This window comes from Dasypus novemcinctus, chromosome 2, assembly GCF_030445035.2.
Source record: "Dasypus novemcinctus isolate mDasNov1 chromosome 2, mDasNov1.1.hap2, whole genome shotgun sequence".
Classification (NCBI taxonomy): domain Eukaryota; kingdom Metazoa; phylum Chordata; class Mammalia; order Cingulata; family Dasypodidae; genus Dasypus; species Dasypus novemcinctus.
Window position 1 is genome coordinate 180,593,506 of NC_080674.1, and position 20,602 is coordinate 180,614,107.

Here is a 20,602-nt window from a genome sequence, read left to right on the forward strand (position 1 = left end):
TAAGATAACGCAACCTTTTCAAGGTGATACCAGCCAACTTGAGCTCGGAGATTTGTTTTTTGCTTTTTTTCCCCCTTTCCGTTTCAAATCAAGCCATTGGAAATAACAGCATTCCGTATCTGTGCATTTGGGGCAGCCTGCAGTTCTGACAATGGTGGATTTTCCACCACACACCACCACGCACACACACACATACACACACACGCTCACAACCCCAGCACCAAAGCTTTAAAAGTAAACTGTTGTCAAAGAGACGAGAGCATTTTCTCTTAGAGGATCATTGATCACAAAAAAATAAAACCTATACAAATCTCTTACCTTGAAGCGGTAGAATCACCTGCAGAGGATGTCCCCCTTTCCTTGGCAAATAAGCCAGGCTTTGACCAGCAGCAGAATTACCCAAAAGAAGGAATAATAAGTCCTTTATATTGTAATTTTCACTGTTTATATGCAAGAAGTGTAGTGGGTCTGCTCACGTAGGAATAAATAAAAAGCCGAACAAACTGCACAGCAGCTACCATGTGAGAAGAAAAGCCCTCTAGTGGCCACAGGTGGAATTCTTTAAGGAAGAGAGGGGAGATGGAGTAAAGGAAACGCGCGTGCACACGCATGTAAATACACACACACGCACTCCGTCAAACTCTAGGATTTCCCTTTTCTTGCGTTCAGGCTGGTCGGAGGTATAAACAATAAGAATAGTTTCTTGGCGTAAGCGGAACCTTGCTAACTTTGCCGCGATGATGTGCTGTCTGGTTTGAAAGGGACTTAAGAATTTTTGGGAACTCACCACCACCCCCTGGGGGCCTGAGCAGGAGAGAGGCTTTACTCCCTCCATCGCCAAGGAGGCTCAGGCCAGAGCAGAGGCTGCAGGTTCCCATCAACTGCAGGTTCCCATCAACAAAGCGTCGTTGGCTGTTTTTTCCCTGAGGTCCCAGCTCTAAGCTCCCGGCCAGCGTCGCCTGTTTCCTAAATACCTAGGGTGTGTGAAGCGGGCTGGTGACCGCAGGCAGGCCCGGCTTCGTCGCACAGAAGAGCACCTTGCTTTGCTATTGCCATCTCGAAATTCTAAATACTTTTTAACAAGGGCTCTGCGTTTTGCACTGGACAGCCACAAATTAGGTAGCACCTCCTGCTGACAAGGAGGGCAAGCGACCCCGAATTCCCTCATTTAAAGGAACCCAGAAGCAAATGAGAATCTGTATTTCGGGGAGCCACGTTTTGGAAGGTGTGCTCCAGGAACATTCAAGGACCCAAGTGGTTTCCGTGGAGTAAGGCGAGAAGGGACTTCCTGGGGCCATCAGAGCTGCTTCTCTGACACTAACTAGCCTGCAAACCTGTAATCTGGGAGGGTGCAGCGTGTTTTTCTCTTATTCATTATACTTTTTAAATGACACACATAGTAGGTGCTCAGTAATACTCATCAGATGAATGAGCCATGTGGAGACATTTCCTTACTGGGAAGTTTTTAACGTTGATCTGGCAAAGAGGGATTCTTCATCCCGGGGCAGGGGGCTTTCTCTCCTAACCTGGGACAATTGGCGTGGGTTCCAGCTGGAAGTCAAGTCACAGAGAGGATGACTCTCACAGTCCTCTCTCCGCTGTTTCATGGTTGGTTTGTTTCCTCGGGCAACCTTGAAAATCCACCACATTTGGAACATTGGAATTGTTCCACATGATACTGCAAATGACGGATTCAAGCCATTACACATTTTGTCAAAACCTATAAAATTGTATGGTGCAAAATGTAAACCATAATGTAAACTTTAGATCGTGGTAATTAGCAATGCTTCAATATTTGTTCATCAGTTGTAACAAAGGTACCACACTAAAGTAAGATGTTATTAATAGGGGAAAATGTGAGAGGAGGAGGTGGTGAGGTATATGGGAATCCCCTACATTTTCGATGTAACTTTTATATTAAAACTTCTTTAAAAATCAAGTTTATATATAAAAAATGAAAACAAAACAAAAGTACCACAAACTTGGGCACTTGAAACAACAGAAAATTATTCTCTCACAGTTCTGGAGTCTAACATTTTGAAATCAAGGTGTCAGCAGGGCCACGCTCTCTCTGAAGGCTCTAGAGCAGGGGTCCTTAACCTTTTTTGTTCCACGGACCCCTTTGCCAGTCAGGTGAAATCCATGGACCCCTTACTAAGTCCACACTATACTGTGTATTATTCAATAAATATATCACACCTTCACCAACACGTCCCAAGAATAATGTGGTGGTGTTCTTAATTTCAACTCAAGTTCACAGACTCCTTGCTAAGAACCCCTGCTCTAGGGACTCTTCCAGCACCCGGTGGCTCCAGGCAATTCTTGGCATTCCTTGGCTTCTTGCTGCGTCACTCCAATTTCTGCCTCTGCCATCACGGAGTTTTCTTCTGTGTTTCTGTGGCCACATTTCCCTTTTCTTATGAGGACACCCTGCCATTGGGCTTAGGGCCCACCCTAATCTAGAATGCCCTCATCTTGATTGGTTATCTCTAAGGCTTTGTTTCCATGTAAGGCCACATTCACGGGTCCCAGGTGTTAGAGATTGAACCATCCGATTGGGAGAGACAATTCAACCCAGTACACATGGTGTCTGTTCTTTCTTTCTTACAGAGTCACTTTGTGGCTTGTATGACAGCCATCTTACACCAGATGGGCGACCAGCATTATTCCTTCTACATTGAGACCTTCCAGACCAGCTCTGAACTCGTGGTGAGTCTGCAAGAGGCTAGGGGTGGGGTGGGGCAGACACCATGGACTCTTGGTTCTCAGGAGTTTAGAGCAAGGTGGAGCTTTTAACCTCTTCCCACAAGACCTTGAGTATGTGCGTGTCTAAGTTTACAAATATGTGAGCCCAATTCCCTGTTTCTCATCTCCGTTTCCATCTCCAAAGCTCACTTCTGGAACATGTGTCGGGTCCTTATCAGAGATGAGACCTGAATGTCTGGAACAGAGTCTAGATGTGCCACAACAAGTATCTGCTGATGAACGATGGGCATTTGGGGACTCCAGATCATGAGTGTTGACATCACACAGCCCCGGGTTTTCGCTCACGGTTTGTCACCAGCTAACTGTGTGACCATGGGCAAGTTAACATCTCTTGAACCTCAGGTTCCCCATCAGTAGGGTGGGGGTAATATCATTTATGTCACAAGTTGTTAAGGGGTCAAATGAGAGCATAGTGCCCGTCACGCAGTTAAGTTCCCAATAAAAGATTGCTTTTATTATAGTAACAGTGCTTAGGGGAAGTTGGCCTCTGAGCCCCGTGCTTCTCCCAACTCTCAAGATTTGTTGGCTCCAGGACTGTCTGCCTGTGGCCTGTGGATTCTTATCTCTGCAGCAGACGATTTCATCATGATTGAGCCCAGCCCGGGCTGTCTGTGGATGTCACAGTGCACCCTTTGCGCTCCGTGTGGCCAGCCAGCCACCAGCCAGCCTGGCTCCAGCCTTCGTCATTGTCCCCTTTCTATGGCCAGGCCCGGGAGTCCTGCTGCCAGGGCTCCCTCTCGACTCTCCTTGGTGGGACCAAAGGGCACCAGAGTTAGCCCAGCCTCAGTGAGTGCCCATGAAAAGGGGATCCTTGGGAAGCCAATGTCCTCCACCATCCATTTAGCAGTGAGACAGTCTCCGCCTTGGATTAGGACTGCCAAGAAATCGATCTGTTCTTCTGGAGAGACAAAAAAATAAAAAGAAGCCTAAATCACCAAGGTTCCTCCCGCCCTTGAAATGCTCTGTGTCTCGGGACATGGAGATAGACCACATTGCTAATTTTTGATCCTCTATGGAAGGAAAGGGAGTTCTTCTTTATTCAACATATTCATTTTCTTATGTAATACAACCATATGACCATGACATAGATGTTAGGAGTCACATTTCACAAGTCTGCAGTTTGCTAGCTCAAGGCCACGTAGCCAGGGAGTGGCATTAGGACTTGAGCCTCTGCTCTAACCCTTACACCATGTGATATCTTCTCATTGAGAAGTCAGGTTTTCCAGCTAGGACAGAGGCCTTTTCCATTCCCATGGGGGGGCGGGGGGAGATGTGCCCGTGACATGTTCCACACTTCCCCGGGTGAGTGATACCACTCGCCCTCATCATCACCGAGCACTCACAGTGAGACAGGGTCTGTGCTAAGCATCGTAGGATGTGTCCTTTCAATTCTCAGTCACCCTGCGAGTAGAGGTTATCCCCGTTCTGCTGACATGGAGACTGGGAGCTAAAGCACCGAGGTAATTTTCCCTAGAAGCAAAGATTGCTGGGAGGGAAATCCCATTTCCAGAATTCTACAATTTAGCTTAAAGCACTGATTTTCAAATTATGTTCCTCCCAACCTCACTATCCTCTGCTAGGAACACACGCGCACAAACACACTTTAAAACCAGCGCTGTTCTACTTTTATCTATTTTATGTATTTATGTATTGGGTTCCAAGTCAGATTTCCTATTAACACAGGATTCTGTTTGGTAAAATAATTTGAAAACCGCTGGCTTAAGAAAAGACCTGTGAACAGGTTCCCTCTGGCTTTTAAATTTTACCTACATTTCCTCCAGCCCAGAAGGGCCCCAGGGGCCAGTGGAACTGGTCTTTGCTGTCTGTGCTTGTCTTGAAATTGTGTCCTCCAAGAAGGGAGAGAAATTTTGGCCCCCTGCAAAATCTGATGCGGTGTATTGAGGTCCTTTTTGAAATTATTCAAAGGGGAGGAGGAGAATCCCTGTAGTTGTGTTTCTTCTAATCTGCCCTTGTGTGTGTTTTTGATGTACGAATTAGCTGTATTTACAATACTGCTAATTAGATGTTCATTTTAATAATTGTTTGCTCAGTGACCTGAGATGCTTCCTTATAGTGTTGGTTATTTCCTTCTCAAATACATATTTGGAAAGATGATTTTAAAATTGCCACATCAGTGAATGCATGTGCTTCTTGACTCCCCAAGACAGAATTAATAGTGCTTTATTTTAAGAGCGCTTGCACATTTCATATTCACCTTCCATTTATATTTGTAAAGCAGCCTCCCAGGAACCAACTTTCAGCTTCCGTTTAAGATCCACTGCATGAAAGACCATGCCTCTTCCTTCTGTCCCTCCCCTAACTCGCAAAATAAAAATAAAATAAAATAAAATAAATGCAGAGCCAGTGAGATCTGGGCACAGTTTGTCACTCCAAAACAAGATGACGGGCATATTTTGCTTGACTGTTTCAGGACTTCTTGATGGAGACGTTCATCATGTTCAAGGACCTCATTGGGAAGAACGTGTATCCTGGAGACTGGATGGCCATGAGCATGCTTCAGAACAGGTGAGCTGCCCGCCTCTTCCAAAGAGCCACTGCGCATGGGCCTGGGCCGACCTCGCCAGGGCCAGGCAGTATCTGGCAAAGCCAGCCATCTCCCCAGAGGGCGGAAGAAGGGGAGAAGTTGAAGAGGCAAAGCCAGCTATCTCTTCCATGGAAGGGGAAGGGAGGAGGCTATGAACATTTATGTAGTAATCATTGCATCGCTGGACCCAGCCTGAGAATTTCTATCTCACACCTCCAGCCTGAGCTTTCCGGCCTCTGAAAAGCTGTCCTTGTACCACCTGGATGCCTCACACCCAGGCATGTGACAGCATAGACACACCTGCCCACAGGGCTCTGGGGACCAGCCTTAGGGGCTGGAAAAGGGGTAGAAAGATTTGTCAAGGCAGAAAGAAGTCTCCATCCATGCATCTCTGCTGTGGCAGGAGCAGAATAACCAGCCCAGTGTCAAAATGTCAGCCTGGCTGGCCTTGGGCTGAGTCTCCCTGTCCACACCGCACAGGCTCGTAAATGATCAAAATGCTGGTGGGAGTGAGGCTCCGGCCACATAATGGGCCCGAGGCAGGCCCCTTTCCGGCCCTTATGTCAGAGCCAGCTTCATGGGCACGTGGTCTGGGCAGTCGCCCGGAGCTGTGCCCTCAGAAGAGCTCTGTGGCTGATTTCATGCTCAGCTGTTGCCATCTTGAAAATCCTAATAATTTTTGAACAGGAGGCTTTGCATTTGGCACTGAGCAAAATTATTTTTGTAGCTGGTCGTACCTTATGTCAACGTTCCATCATCTGGGATTGTGGAAGTAGTCACTTCCTCAGCTTCCTCTGGACCCGTTCACTGCTTGCTTGTTGGCCCATAGTGTCTTAGAACTTTACCAAAATATGTGAAGCAGCTGGAAGCTACCTCAGGAGTCATTTCAGCTCCACTGTCTGTTTTAGATACACTCACCTTCTCATCGTGATCGACCTTTTCATCTCTCTGTGACTTTGCATAAACTATGGCTCTCCCTGGATATTTCTCCTCCCTTTTAGACCAGACTCAGCATGGAAGCATCCTTCAAAACCTTCATGTAATCCCTGTGTGGCTCCTTCTAGGGCTCCCTCCTGGTCAGAGAGTGTTTTCATACATTCTGTGTTTTCATACATTCACTTGCTGTAGCACTGACTCCACTGTACTGTAAGACTGCTGTCCCCACTAGAGAAGGAGCTCCGTGAGGGCAAGCACTATGTCTGATTTTTATCTCCGTCTTTCTAGTTCCTAGTACAGAGTCTGGCATTCAGAAATGTGCTCAATGAACTCCTTATCCATTTTGGGTGTACTTATTGATGAGGACTTTTAAGGAAATTGAATTCAAAGTTGCCCAGACCAAAAGAGAGTCTATTGGCTCAGCTAACCAAATATGCCCAGAGCCTGAGGCATGGATGTACCTAGGCGCTCTGTATTATAGGGAATCTCGGTCTCTACTTTTGCTTTTCTCTCTGTTGACTTCATTCTCAGGCAGAGGCTGTCTTTGTGGTGGCAAAAAATAGTTTCAGGAGTTCCAGATATACATCCTGTTGGATTAGCAACCCCAATAGAAAGAGCCTTTTCTTCAAAAGGCCCAGTGAAAGTCCCCAGCCAAGCCTCAATGGTTCAGCTTGGGCCACTTGCCCACTCATAAGTCTCTGAGGCCAGCAGAATGAAATAATGCTGTTTGGTCAGGCTTGTATCTCCTGACCACCTTTGGGCCTGGGAATGTGTGATCGGTTCTACCCAAACTGCAAAGTATAGAAGCAAGCGGGGAGGCAGGGGGAGTAAGTCTCCAATAGGAGATCTAGGAGTCGTTACCAGAAGGAGGATTGGAGAATGGGGGGGCAAATGGGCGCTCAGAGAGGCTGCAACCCTGAGCGGGCGGCTTCCCCTTCTCGGCCACTTACACCGTTGCTGGAGGAAACACGAGCTGATCCACGTGGGAGTGCTTTGCAGGGAAGTCCGTCCTGAAATCCCAGCTAGCTGCAGGCTTTAGTCTTTTATAGTACAGGCCCCTAGAGATGCCACAATAATCCTTGTGTCTTTACACGATTAAATTAGAATATCATTTTCTAAGATACCTAAGAAAGTGGAAATCTCTTCTAAATAGAAACATTTGTATCTCTTAAGGATCTACCCAGTACTTAAGTCTCTACATTAAAAAAAAAGTTAGATTCTTAGAAACACAGCCTGGGCTTGTGACTCCGTGGTTCCACCACCACCCCGCTTTCCTCGAGCTTCAGTTTCCTGATCTTTAAAACAGGGATAATGATAGGCTTCATTCCATGAGATTTTGTTTTTGTGAGGACGAAATGTTTTACTCTTTAGCTCAGTGCCTGATACCTAGGAGGAACTCAATATATGTAGTCTTAACCATCACCTGGTGAATCCAACAAACTTAGCCTGGCACCGCAAAAGCATGTTCTCTAATGTCAACTAGAAAAGATGGTTATTTTTCCGCTTTCAGGCACTTAGCTTAGTTTGTAGAATTTCCTTTATCTTCAGGCCATAACTGTCCCTTCCATTTATGAAGCACTTGAAATTTTCTCACTGTTTTTGCGTTTTGGGTGATACTGTAATAGCTGACATTTATTCAGTGCCTAGATCCATCACTGTTGTAAATGGTTTAGGTGTATCAGCTCATTTAATCCTCACAACAACCTTACATTGTAGAACTCTTATAATCGTCATTTGTATTTGTGGAAACTGAGGCACAGAATGGATAACTGTTTCATTATTGCCACTTAATCACTGTCCATGCCTTTAACCTCTACTGCTTCGTCCTGTAAAATAATGAGGCTTGTATTAACTGTATTGCACGGATGTGCAACCTAAGGCCCTAAGTGAAATGACTTGCCCAAGGTCATACATAGCAGATTTGAACATAATTTGGGCAAATACAATAAGTATCATAATTTAGCCCAGACATATATCTCCCATACCACCATTGTCTCATCTCCAAAAATATGCAATTCAAACTTAACTAATTCATATGAGGTTGTTGGTTACTTTGCACAACTTTCCTTCCTTCCTTCCCTCTCTCCTTCACTACCTTTCTTTCTTTCTTTCTTTCTTTCTTTCTTTCTTTCTTTCTTTCTTTCTTTCTTTCTTTCTTTCTTTCTTTCTTTCTTTCTTTCTTTCTTTCTTTCTTTCTTTCTTTCTTTCTTTCTTTCTTTCTTTCTTTCTTTCTTTCTTTCTTTCTTTCTTTCTTTCTTTCTTTCTTTCTTTCTTTCTTTCTTTCTTTCTTTCTTTCTTTCTTTCTTTCTTTCTTTCTTTCTTTCTTTCTTTCTTTCTTTCTTTCCTCTATCATTTATGTTATTGCTATTCATTTGTGCTTATAATTTTTCTAATAGTATTTACGATGTTTGATTCTTGTCTTATTTATTTACTTGTTTGTTGGAGGAGGGGTGGAATTTTCAGATTGGAATGTTTCCCAGTTGCGTACTGTTTGTGTATGCAGACATAGTGGCATGTCTCCTGCAAGACCTACTTCCTGTTAGTACACTTTTCTTTTCGGTAAGACAGCGTTCAGTAAGATCTGATTTACATGACACGGCTAATTTTTAAAAGATCGAGTGCTTTGCAATGTTATAAATTAACAAATTGTGCTTAGGATCCCATCTCTTTTCTTTCCTCCTCCATCTGCAGTTCAATCTGGGAAGTCAACATTTTGAAAGGGCTTGGGGATTTATACACACCCCTAAAGCCTTTCTAAATGCAATCAACCAACAAATATTTTTATTGAGCACCCCAGGCACAGGCTCTGGGGAGGGGACAGTCCCCTTTAAGTCATGGTCCCAGAACACAGGGGCAGACCGTCTAGCTGGGAGACAGGAAGTGTGCCCCCCAGAGATGACCCAGTGCTGCAATCAGAGCCCAGTGCCAGCCCAGAGGAATTAGGAGGTAGCCTGTCTGGTGTCAAATTCTGCCTCCACCACTTACTAGTTGTTACTTGACCACTCTAGACTTAGTTTTCCTCACCACAGAATGGGGCTAATCACAGTTATCTCACAAAGGGTTTGTGTGGGGACTAAAATGAAATACGTAGAAGGTGGTTAGAACAGTGATTGGCACATAGCAAACACTCCATAAATGTTAGCTATTATTTTCCTTTTCTTGTTCCTATGGTCTGGGGATATCCAAAATATTTCACACGAGAGACAAATCTGGGCTGGTCTCATCTGCCTTTATCAGTGCTGTAGTTCAAGTTCTAGAATGGTCTCTGGCCCATACCAGCCACATGGTACGGTCATGGTACCTGATATGGGAAATTGAGCAGGGCTGTGCTCAGCAGCCCACACGGGGGTTCCACCAGTGCCCTGACAAATCAACACCCACTTCCCCTTCTTCCAGCCTCCCTTCATTTGTGTGTAGTCCCCACCTCCTCCAGTCCACGTTGCCCTATTCCCTACCTGATCCAGATCCCAAGCACCTGCTGCATCCCTGTGGAATCCTCAATGACTTGGGACTGTCAGGGGCCATGTGGAGAAGGTCACTTTCCTGACAATGAACTGGAATCTGCGGATTTCCTCTGCCCTCTTGAGGGATGGAACATTTTGTATGTTGTAAGGAAAGTGGCTTAAAGGCTCTGGAAGAATGGATTTCTTGGTGCTCAAGGGAAGAGATAAGAGCTCCCTTCTTCTGACCAGCCCTTCTGTTCCCATCTTCAAGGTTTCACCAGTGGAATCAACTCCACCCCATGACCCACAGAAGGCATTTCCTGGGGGAGTCTCACCTGAAAGGACAGGGGCTGCTCCTATTTCCTCTTTCATTTGCCTTATACCATCTGTGGACGTGGGTTGGTGCTGTGTTGTCATGCGTATCAGAGTATTGCCAGCTTTGGACCCTCCTGCTGCAGAGCTAAAAGATGACCGGGACATTAATGGTAATTGTGACAACGACAATTGACATTTATTACGGACTTCTGCATCCGATGGCCTGGGCCTCGGGTTCCCACACAGTATCTCATTGGATCTTTGCGCACAGCTTATTTTACAGTGAGGAAAATTGAGATTCGTAGAGATCAGGCAACCAGCCCAACGTCAAGGCACTGAAGACTGACAAGTGGGAATCTGACCCGTGGCTGGTGCTGGCACCTGCGGGAACCTGCGTGGCTTCTGCCTCCTTGGGGAATCATCTGCTTGTGCCTCTACTCAGGGCCCTTTCTTTGGGGCCTCTCTGCTTCTGGCCTCTTCGGGCCTGTGGCATTCTCTCAGGTCGCCCTGCCTAACATGCTACTGTCCAGTCTTGGGTGTTCCCACTGGGCACGAGTTTTGCGTCAGGCCTCTCCCGGGCCGCTGGCCAGCCCATCGAGATCTGCCTGGAGCCACATGCTGGCCCCAAGCCCAGTCAGCTGTGGTCAGGGCAGCAGGAGGATCTGGAACCAAGTGTCAGCCTCCCCGCCTGCCTCGAGGGGGCTCTGCGTGGTGGGCATGAGTAGGGGCACGTCCCTTTGCAGTTCACCAGAAGGAGATACTGATTAATGGCAAAGGCTTTGGAGAAAGACAAACCTGAGATAGGTCTGGATTCTGCCACTTACTAGCTTTGTGAATATGGGGAGATTATTTTGACCTTGCCAAGGCTCGCTTTCTTCCTCTGTTAAATGGGCAGAGCATTAGTACCTACGTCAGTTCATAGAATTAAATAAGGTAATGTCTGTAGAGCGCTTAGCACAGGACGTATAAATGATAACTCTTCATACCTGTCACTGCTGTTATTAATAAGCTTGGATTAAACAGAACTATAGAGATTTCCTTGTAGACAGAATAGCATAGGGGTTAAGTATTTAGATTCTGCAGGCAACAAAACTTCATTTTAAGCCTGGGTCTGGGTTTACTAAATGTTGGGAAAGTTCCCTAAACTCCACCTCTCTAAATGGAGACAATGTCAGAGTCAGAGAGTTAAAGAATGATTGAAATAAAAAGAAAGAGAGAGAGAAAGGAAAAAAGGAGGAAAGAAAGAGGAAGGCAGGAAGGCAGGACACACAGAGCCTGGCACATATTTAGCTCTTGTTAACTGCGCCTGTGATTGTTGTTTTTGTATAGTCTGCTAAACATCACAGATGAGATGCAAGAAGGGTAAGACTGAGATTTGATAATGAACTTTGTTTCAACCATGCAAGTTCATTGTTAGTAACAGAAATAGTTGAGTGAGTTTTCATTTGTGAATGCTTAGGTTTTAAGTACAATTATTTAAACAAAGGAAGAGAAAGAAGAAAAGGGGGTTTATAAAGGAGAGAGAGGAAAGTGAACTTGGCCCAATGGATAGGGCGCCTGCCTACCACATGGGAGGTCCAGGGTTCAAACCCCGAGTCTCCTTGACCTGTGTGGAGCTGGCCCATGCGCAGTGCTGATGTGCTCAAGGAGTGCCCTGCCATGTAGGGGTGTCCCGCGTGTAGGGAAGCCCCACGCACAAGGAGTGCACCCCGTAAGGAGAGCCACCCAGTGCGAAAGAAAGTGCAGGCTGCCCAAGAATGGTGCCGCACACATGGAGAGCTGACACAACAAGATGATGCAACAAAAAGAAACACAGATTCCCGGTGCCACTGATAAGGATAGAAGTGGTCATAGAAGAACACACAGCGAATGGACACAGAGAGCAGACAACTGGGGGGAGGGGGAGGGAAGGGGAGAGAAATTAAAAAAATTTTTTTAAAGATTAAAAAAAAAAAAAGGAGAGAGGAAAAAAAGGCCTGTCTTTCCAAACTCAAACATGCGAAATCAGAGTTAAGTGATGTTTTAATTCCCGGAGAGTGGCTGTGGAAGGCTCCAGAGAAAGGGAGGAAACTTTTTATACTCCCATTCCCTACCCACCACCAATCCCCACCATCAGTATAGGTGGCTCATCCATTCTTGGCCATTGGCCCTGCCTTTCAGAGCCAGAGACAGCTTAAGGCTGACAACCAAAATAATGACTGTTACTGGAACTCCTGATAGCTTTGTTCCTGCTGAGAATGTGTAAAGCCCTCATTTTGGTATTGTATTAGAGATTCCAAGATGTTTGTACATAATATGACAACCACTCAATGCATTGCCATCTGGGGAATCAGATAACTAATCTTTAAGGGGGAAATACAGATATTTTTTCAAAGGCATATTAGCACATGTCAGAATAGCAAAACCAGACTTCTCACTATGTGACAGCTTGATGGGGTGGCAGATTTTGTGGGATTTTTATTTCTGCCTTCCTAGGGATCAGCTTGCCTCAAAACTGGTTGCTGACTGCTCTTTTACCGCTGTGTGTCCATTTTGCTTTTGGCTCTCGCACTTGCTTTGGAAGAAGAATGAAGCACCTGACTGGCTATAGCTGCCCCGGTCCTGATGTCACTGTGTGTCAGGGACTGTGCCCAGCACTTGCCATGCATTTGCCCATCACACCTTGCAGGAACCCCGCGAAAGGGGTTCTGTTATGGTTTTGTTGCAAGTGAGGAGGCTGAGACTCTGAAGGTGGATGTTAACTTGTTCCCAATCAATGCGGCTGGGAAATGGCAAAGCCAGAAACCTCACCTGAATGTGTGCATGCATGTGTGTGTGTTTGCGCCCAAGTCTTGTGATCCCAATACCAGGATGAACTGCCTTCCTTGTTCAATGTACTTTCAGTGGTATGGAAGACCTGGCACAGAGCTCCCAATGGGCAGTGCCCAATGTAGCAGACGCTACAGGTCCCCTTCCCACACTCTTGGCCCACCCAAAGTATACCTGTGGTTTCAGTGGGCGTTTCCTGTGCATCCTGAGGGCTTCCCACCTCTGCCTTTATCTGGGCTGTCTCTAGCTGCATGAGAATGCTCAATTCACCCGCAGGGCAGGCTGAAGGGCCACACAGGCAATGCCTGTAGGAACAACTATCAATGAGTGAGAGGCTGGATAAATAGCCCAGCTTCCTTGCCCCTGGGAGGGGACCCTTCTGATCTATATTCTATACAGTTCCTCAGAAGTTTCTGAGCAGAATTCAACCCCAGCCATTGCCCAATAAGCTTCTCATCAACAATCCCTGGATTGGTCTTCCATCACATTGTTAGTCAGGGTTCTCTAGGGAAACAGGAAATAGCTGTACATATTATGAGATTTTTATAAGAATCATCTCACGTGACTATGGGGATGGGCGAGTTAGAATTCCTCAGGGTGGGCTGTGAGCTGGGAATTCAGATGAAAATTCTGATGAATTCCCCGGGAGAAGCCTTCAACTGATTGGACAAGACTAAGCTCATTGTTGAAGTCACTCTCCCGTGTTGACTGTAGATGTAATCATCCATAGATGCAATCAACTGACTGATGATTTAAGTCCACAAGCTCTCCTCACAGTAACAATCAGACCAGTGCTTGCGTGACCAAACAACTGGGCACCATAACCTGGCCACGTTGACACGTGAACTTAACCATCACAGAGCATTTCCCAGGTCGGCCCAATAGATGTTTTCACCAAGCTACCCACTCCTTAGACAAATGGCTATTGATTGCCACTGTTAATTAAAAATGACAGAGAGTGGTATGGGCAAGATCTGGCCCCTGCCCTCTAAGATTTTACAAACACACACACCGTGGAGACTTGCTTCAGGTGGACACATGGCACTTAGGAGGCTACTGCAGAACTCCAGGAGGGAAACGATGGTGGCCTGGGTCTATTTGGTCACAGGAGGGTAATGAGAGGTACTCAAATACTGGATCTATTTTGAAAGTATTGCTGACAGACCAGGTGTTGGATGTGCAAGAGAAAAGTCAAGGATGATAACAAAGTTGCTTTTCTTTCTTTTTATCCTGAGCAATTGGAAGAATGGAGTTATCCTTAACCGAGATGGGAAAATTAGAGAAAGAATTATTTGGTGGTGGTGGGGCAGTTACTGTTAATTTAGCTTTTGACATATTAAGCTTGAGAAGCCTCTCAGTCATGTGGGGATACAGATCAGAGAGCAGGAATACAGGCTGAGGTTCAGGGCAGAAGTCATGGTAGAGACATAAATTCGGAAGTCAGTGGCATGTAGATGGGAGAGTAGATGAGATCATAGAGGGAGCCTCTGATCCCAAGGAAAGTACAGCCTAATGGAGGAGACAGACATTATTGAGTCACTCAGATAAATCATCCTAGACTGTGATGAATGCTGGGAAGGGAAATTGCAATGAGTATCCTTTGAGGGATGCAAAGGTTCAGGAGACCCTGCTCTGAAAAGCTCATAGTCTAGAAGAGATTTGGCTGCACACAGATAGCTAGACTATAAAGTGTGGTAGGAGGACAGTGCAGCAAATGCTCTGAGATGGAGACGTGGTGGAAATCCCCATGGCTGGGGGAAGGTGGGAGACCACAGGAAGGAGGCAGCTCTGGACCTCGACCATGAAGGCTGGGGGACGTTTTTATTTTCAGAGGTTAAAGGAGAGGGGTATTCCATACAAAGAACAAACATGGTTGCATACCATGTTTGTTACGGGACAACCATAACCACAAGATAATAGCAAGAAATGAGCCTGGAAAGGGAAGTTGGGGTCCAGTCATGGAGGGCTTTGACAGCCAAGGGGTAGAATTTGGACCTACTCTGTGTACAGTGTGGGGAGGGCATCATCAAAGTAAGTGGTTGACAAGACTGAAGCTGTTTCACCTCTTAAGGTGAAGGGCAAGAGATAGGAGGCTGCAAGCCCGGTTAGTAGGGCTTGGCAGTGAGGAAGGAGAGGAAGAGAAGGGTGGGAAGGCATTTAACAAGGAACACAATTTAACCACAGATACCCCGATGCTGAATGTGTGTAATGTTTGACCAGTATTACCACCTGAGGAGAAATCTGGGGAAGAGGTGTAAATTAATATGAGAAGCACAAGGTGTAATTAGAAGGGGGTCATTAGAAAATCGGTAATACCAGAAAAAGCTGAGAAACAACATAAAGATCCATCAATAAGACTGATTAATAGGGTTACATCCATACTATGGAACACTCTTCAGGGATTAGAAAGGTGATGTTTATCTGTATTCACTGGCATGGAAGACTGCCACGATTTATTGTTGAGTGCTTGAGGTAGGTTGTGAAACAACATTTATCATATGACCTCATTCATCAAAGTGATATCATTAAAATATCATTCATGCATGTATATCTGAGCATTATGTTCATCAAAATGTCGATGACGGTTTTCTCGGGATGATGGGATTGGGAGGTGTGTTGTTGGTTTGGGGAGGGGCTGATTTCTCTCTTTATTTTTCCGGATGGTGTGAATTTTCTGCCATAAGCCTGTATGTAATATTAAAAAAATAAATAGACGATAAAAACGATACAACTTTTCAAAAGGAGGTCAGACAGCTGTTGAATTCTTGCAAGGCCAGCGTGGAGTCTGGAGTGAAAGCAGGTGTTGATGTGGGTGAGCCGACCTCCCCTGTCAGCATTTGGTCTTTGAGTCCCTCCCTGAGAGGGAGAAGGGACCTTGCACTGGAGCACGAGAGAAGGGTGCCTGGGGGGGGGAGGGGCGCATCCAGATGGCTACGTGACCCTCTCTCCTCTTCCAGGGTCTTCCTGAGAGCTATCAACAAGTTCGCAGAAACCATGAACCAGAAGTTCCTGGAACACACGAACTTCGAGTTCCAGGTGAGTGGGGGTCCCCCCTGGTGGGCTGCCCCAGCTCCCACCGCCCTGCCAGCTGTGCGCCGCCTCTGGGGTCTACACAGAGGGGTGGGGGCAGGGGGGAAGGGGCCTCCATTAAATAGTCATTAACTGAACTGCATATGCAAATGTGACTTGCATTCATTCATTGTCAAGAGGAGACTTGCATTGTAAAGAGGAGACTTGCATTCATTCATTGTCAGAGTGGGTGCCGCCTTTTAAAAAAAGTGTACTTACTTTTCCAGTCACTGGCGCCTAGAAAAGCAGCCAGGCATGGATACTGAGAAATGATTTACAGTAAGGCTCCTAAGTACCTCTCTGTGGCTTCCTGATTCCTCCAAAAGTCACTGTGGGTGCTCAGCCGAGGGGCGAGGCCCGGTGGGAATAGGGGCACTGCAGGGGCCCATCTCCTGAAGGTCCAGGCCCAAGAGGACCAACCTTCAAAAGGCTTGTGGGGAAGCACAGACCGCCAGCCCTGGCCGGAGCCGTGAGTGAGAGCCCCGTGGTGGAGCCACTGCCCACGTCCAGCACAGCCCCGCGGGGCAGGACGCAGCCCTGAAAGGAGCTGGGTCTGTCGCCCGCTTGCCTGAGGCGTTCGGCGGCCACGGGCCCTGGCCTCTGCCCGGCTGAGCAGCCGCAGGCTACACCTGCTCTCAGCCAGGCCTCAGGTGGCTCACCTGTGAACTTCTAACCACACCTCACCCTTCCCCTCCAGAGGGTTTGTCCAGAGCTGGAACGTGCCAAGGTGCTTCATGAGACAGTTCCCCAGCATCCCTTCAAAGACTGCCTCCCTCAGGAGGCCTCCTCTCTGCGATTGCCCCCACCCTCCCCACAGTCATTTCATACCCCCCATTTGCTGGCTGCAGTCTCTCCGCTGTACTAAGTGCAATTTGAAATCATCATCCTTGTTTATCCATACACCTGCCGTTTTCCTCTTTCCTCCAGGGGAATGTAAGTTTCACGAGTGCAGGGACCCTGTGCTCACAGACGCTGGCCCTGGGGCCAGCACCTAATAGGCCTCCTCAGGGCCAGCTCCTAGTAGCTCTCCTCGGGCCTGAGGAGTTCGACGCTTGTTGTACTGAAAGGACGAGCATTATCTTTGAACAAGATTCTGTCACACTGCCGCGCGCTCAAAGCGGCCACCGATCTACACTCACACGGACGGTAAAGAGCGGCTGCCGCTGATTGATGGCTTAGCTGTGCCCCCTCTCCCCGGGAGCGTTTCATGGGCATTGACTTTCTCCATCCTCACAGCCACCCTGCGGGAGAGCTGCTCTTGCTATTAATATTTCTGCAGGAAGTAAGACTCAGGCAGGTGGCGAGGATAACGTGAAGCCACACGGCGCGTCAGTGGAGTTGGGACGGGACCCCAGGGGTGGCTGACGCCCGAGCCTGCACAGCCAGCCCCAGGCACGGTGTCCTCACCGCCCTGGACTGACCCGCCACGCAGGGTCCAGGCCAGAGGGTCTCCCCTCCTTATAAACCTTTGACATGAGAAAAGCATGTCACTTTGCCTCTTTTGAATCAGGGACACATTTGGTCCTTTTCCAGATGTGGTCCAGATGCCTTCAGGCTCCAGCCACAGGTGTTTAGGGACGTTAATAAGCCTGTTGCTTTTGGAGGGGCAGTTTCAGCGACACACTCAGGGGTCAGCGGTAAGGCTGTGTTTGGACCATAAAACGGCAGGCTGGTCTGTTCATCTCTTTGCATAAGCATAAGCAATTATAGCCTTGGACCTGCTTTCCCGGCTCCTGCTCTCCTCCCTAGTCTTAGGGGGGCACTTCGCAGGCTCAGTTCCTTCATTCCATTCTTTTAAGGCATTAGCCTATTTTTCTGAAAGAAAATCTGCTGCCAAGAGGTGCACAGAGAAGCTAGGGTTTCATACACAGAAAGCTTGAGCTTATGAGCTGTGTGGCCTTTGGCAAATTGCTTCACCTCTCTGTGCTTTAATTTCTTCATCATTAAATTCGGATAGTAATAGTACACATTTCATTAGATTGTTGTCAGGATTAAGTAAAGTAATTCAGGTAAAGTGTTTAGAAAAATGCCTGGAACATGGTAACCATTCAATACATATGTCAGCTCTTATTAAAATCATAAAATGGTTATTATTTTTGCTATTATTAGCACCATGGCCCTGAGTATAACAGAGCTGAGAACTCACATGTCAGTCCTCGCTCAGGAGCACAGTAGGGAGGCATCTTTTTGGTCACCGGAGCATTGCCTGAGGCTATCACACCTACAGGATTCTGTACAACAGGAATGTGGTCAACATTACAAAATAAAATGTCTACTTTTGAAACGAGACTTCCACAGATATTTATTTAAGAATACCCAGCCACAGCATCATGTTTCAACCTTATCTTTGTTCTCCTACTTTCTCCTCATCCTGTGTGAAAACGGATGCGTTCTCTGGACCCTGCCTGGAACACACTTTCTTTGCCTCCTTACGGTTTCATTAATTATGCATTTACTATCAGCAGGAACAGCATCCATCACTGAGCGCTGCTGGCCTTGGCAGCCACTATCCAGAGGAGGGGCGGCACAGTGAGATTATCCCCAATATCATTTCCGGAAGTGTGGCTTCATGACTCAAAGGGCAGAAAGCAAGAAGCTCTGTGGGTGCCACTCTGTGGCTGACAAGACCTGGGAATGACAAAAATGGTGTTTTCTGCCTCGGGGCTAAAATGATTTGCATTCCTGGGCCTCTTCAGGATGCTTGGGCTTCTACTTGCGTGGGCAGAGAAGAGCAAGAGAGGATTTTCAATGCAAGTAAACAAGGATTTTGGTTTAATAGCAATTCTTACAGGTCCAAGCTTTTTGCCCTATGCTTTGAGGAATTCAGAAAACAAGCAGAACATTTCCGCTGCCCTCCAAGATCTTGGGGTCTTGAGAGAGAAGGCTGTGAGCCCAGCACGTGGCATCCAAGCCTCGTACACTGTGAGTTCAGTTTTGAGGTGGTGACTGGCCTTTATTAGGCATCTACTTGAGGCGCTTTTATTCTCATCACAGCCCTGTTAGGTTGGGATAGACCTATTTTGCTTGTAAATAAACTGAGCTTCCAGAAATGATTGGCTTTTCTCTTAAGGACCGCCTGGTCCTAAGTGGGGACACTAGGTCTCATCCCCAGGCCCGTCTGCAAAACCTGAGCTCTTTCTATTCTTCTGCACTGTCTCTTGGAAACAGGGTGCTGTTAAATTCTGGGGAACAGCTCTGCCTAGCTCCGCCAGCACTGCCTGCCCTTGCTAGTTCCTACTGACACTGGAGAGAGAGCTCTAAGATGGGTTCTGATTGGCTGCAGGATTAGAATCTCCTTGTCGGGTCTTTAGGCTCTGGGAAATTTGTTTCTGTCTTTGGCAGCTCTCTGATTGGTACTGGGCTCATTCTCCCTACTTGGGAAGCTCTAATTGGCTCCGGGTGTGCTAATTCCAGCCTAGACCTTGAAGCATTTCTGGATCAACTACTGTAGTATCTTAGGATCATTTTTAAGCCTGCACTGGAGACCTGGTGAGATGTAAAACTTCCAGAATATTCCAAGCCACTGGAGGAGGCATGAGGGCAAGCTTGGTCTTTATAATGGTAAATGCAACCAGTGACTGCAAAAAAGGTGAGAGAGAGACACGCACACAGAGGGAACAGTCATTGCAGCCCCGAAGTAGCCCACAGGCCGTCCCCCCACCCCCTGCAGAGGCTCATGATGGGGTGGCACAAGAGGCCGAAAGATGGACATAGGCTTGGGGACTGCTTCCCTGGCCCTGGCTCCTGGCGATGACCTCAGGCCTGATAGTCCTAATCTAAATCCCTCCCTGGAATCTTCTACTCTCAGAGTCAACAGCATCCCAGGATGGAGGGGGCTGCTGGAGGAGGAGGGCCCACTGACAGCATCTCAGTTGTGCCATGCACTGGGTTTTTATTCGTGAACAATAATTCAAGGCCATTGTGTCAGAACATTGTAGACTTAATCCTTGAGCTCTCTCTGCAAAGATGTTGAGGTATCAGATGAACCTGTGGAAACTTTAACCAACATCAAAGGCTAAAAGAAGTCAAGAAAGGAGAAAGTCATTTTAGCAGAAAAGCAAGTTGTTAATAACACAATATGGAATAACATAAACTTGGGTTCGAATGCCAACTTTGCTGTTTTACAGCTGTGTGACTTTGGGCAAATTGTTTAATCTCCCTGGGCCTGTTTCCTGATCTCCAAAATGGGGGGAAATAACAGTACAAATCTCATGGTTTGTTGGGGTGGTTTAACTAGGCTGTATGAAGAGTGCTTGGCTCATGAATGGGCTCATTCAGCAAATATTCACTAAGCACTAGCTGTGTCAGGTATGACAGTAGATATTGGATATCCAATAGTGAGTTAAAAGATGAGATTCTTTACTTCATGATGCTTACGCCAGTGGAGGAGAGAGAAAATACATTAATGCTGTTTAAAATACGTCACAAATGCTGTGAGCAGGATGTAATAAGGGTGAGTAACAGGGGACCTACTTTTGTCTGTGTGAGTTAGGGAACATCCCAGGAAGTGATGTTTGAGCTGAGACGGCAAAGCCGAGTGGTGTTAACAAGGCAGCAATTTTCTCGTTTAGTCCTTATTACTACCCTCTTTAGAAGGATACTATTATCCTCATTTTCCAGATGAGGAAACTGAGGCTCAGAGAGGTAGGGTAACTTGCCCAGAATAATGGAGCTGGTAATTGGATTGGAACACTGGAAAACAAAACAAACAACAGTAACA

At 46.7% G+C, this 20,602-nt stretch overlaps 2 protein-coding genes across 4 annotated transcripts in view; one reads left to right on the forward strand and one right to left on the reverse strand.

The window, feature by feature from the left end:
- INSYN2B (inhibitory synaptic factor family member 2B) overlaps positions 1-1,078 on the reverse strand; it is a 103,656-nt gene extending 102,578 nt beyond the window's left edge. Inside the window, exon 1 of one of the 3 annotated variants that reach the window (XM_004460204.4) lies at positions 319-1,078. The gene's annotated coding sequence lies outside the window, so the exon portion shown is untranslated. The remainder of the gene's footprint in view (positions 1-318) is intronic. The other 2 variants (XM_058282047.2, XM_058282055.2) reach the window with 2 other exon arrangements.
- The window catches only part of DOCK2 (dedicator of cytokinesis 2), a 419,924-nt gene that overhangs the window by 322,916 nt on the left and 76,406 nt on the right, over positions 1-20,602 (forward strand). The window contains exons 28-30 of the mRNA XM_058282039.1: positions 2,611-2,709; positions 5,198-5,292; positions 15,771-15,849. Coding sequence (XP_058138022.1) covers positions 2,611-2,709; positions 5,198-5,292; positions 15,771-15,849 — 273 coding nt within the window. The remainder of the gene's footprint in view (positions 1-2,610; positions 2,710-5,197; positions 5,293-15,770; positions 15,850-20,602) is intronic.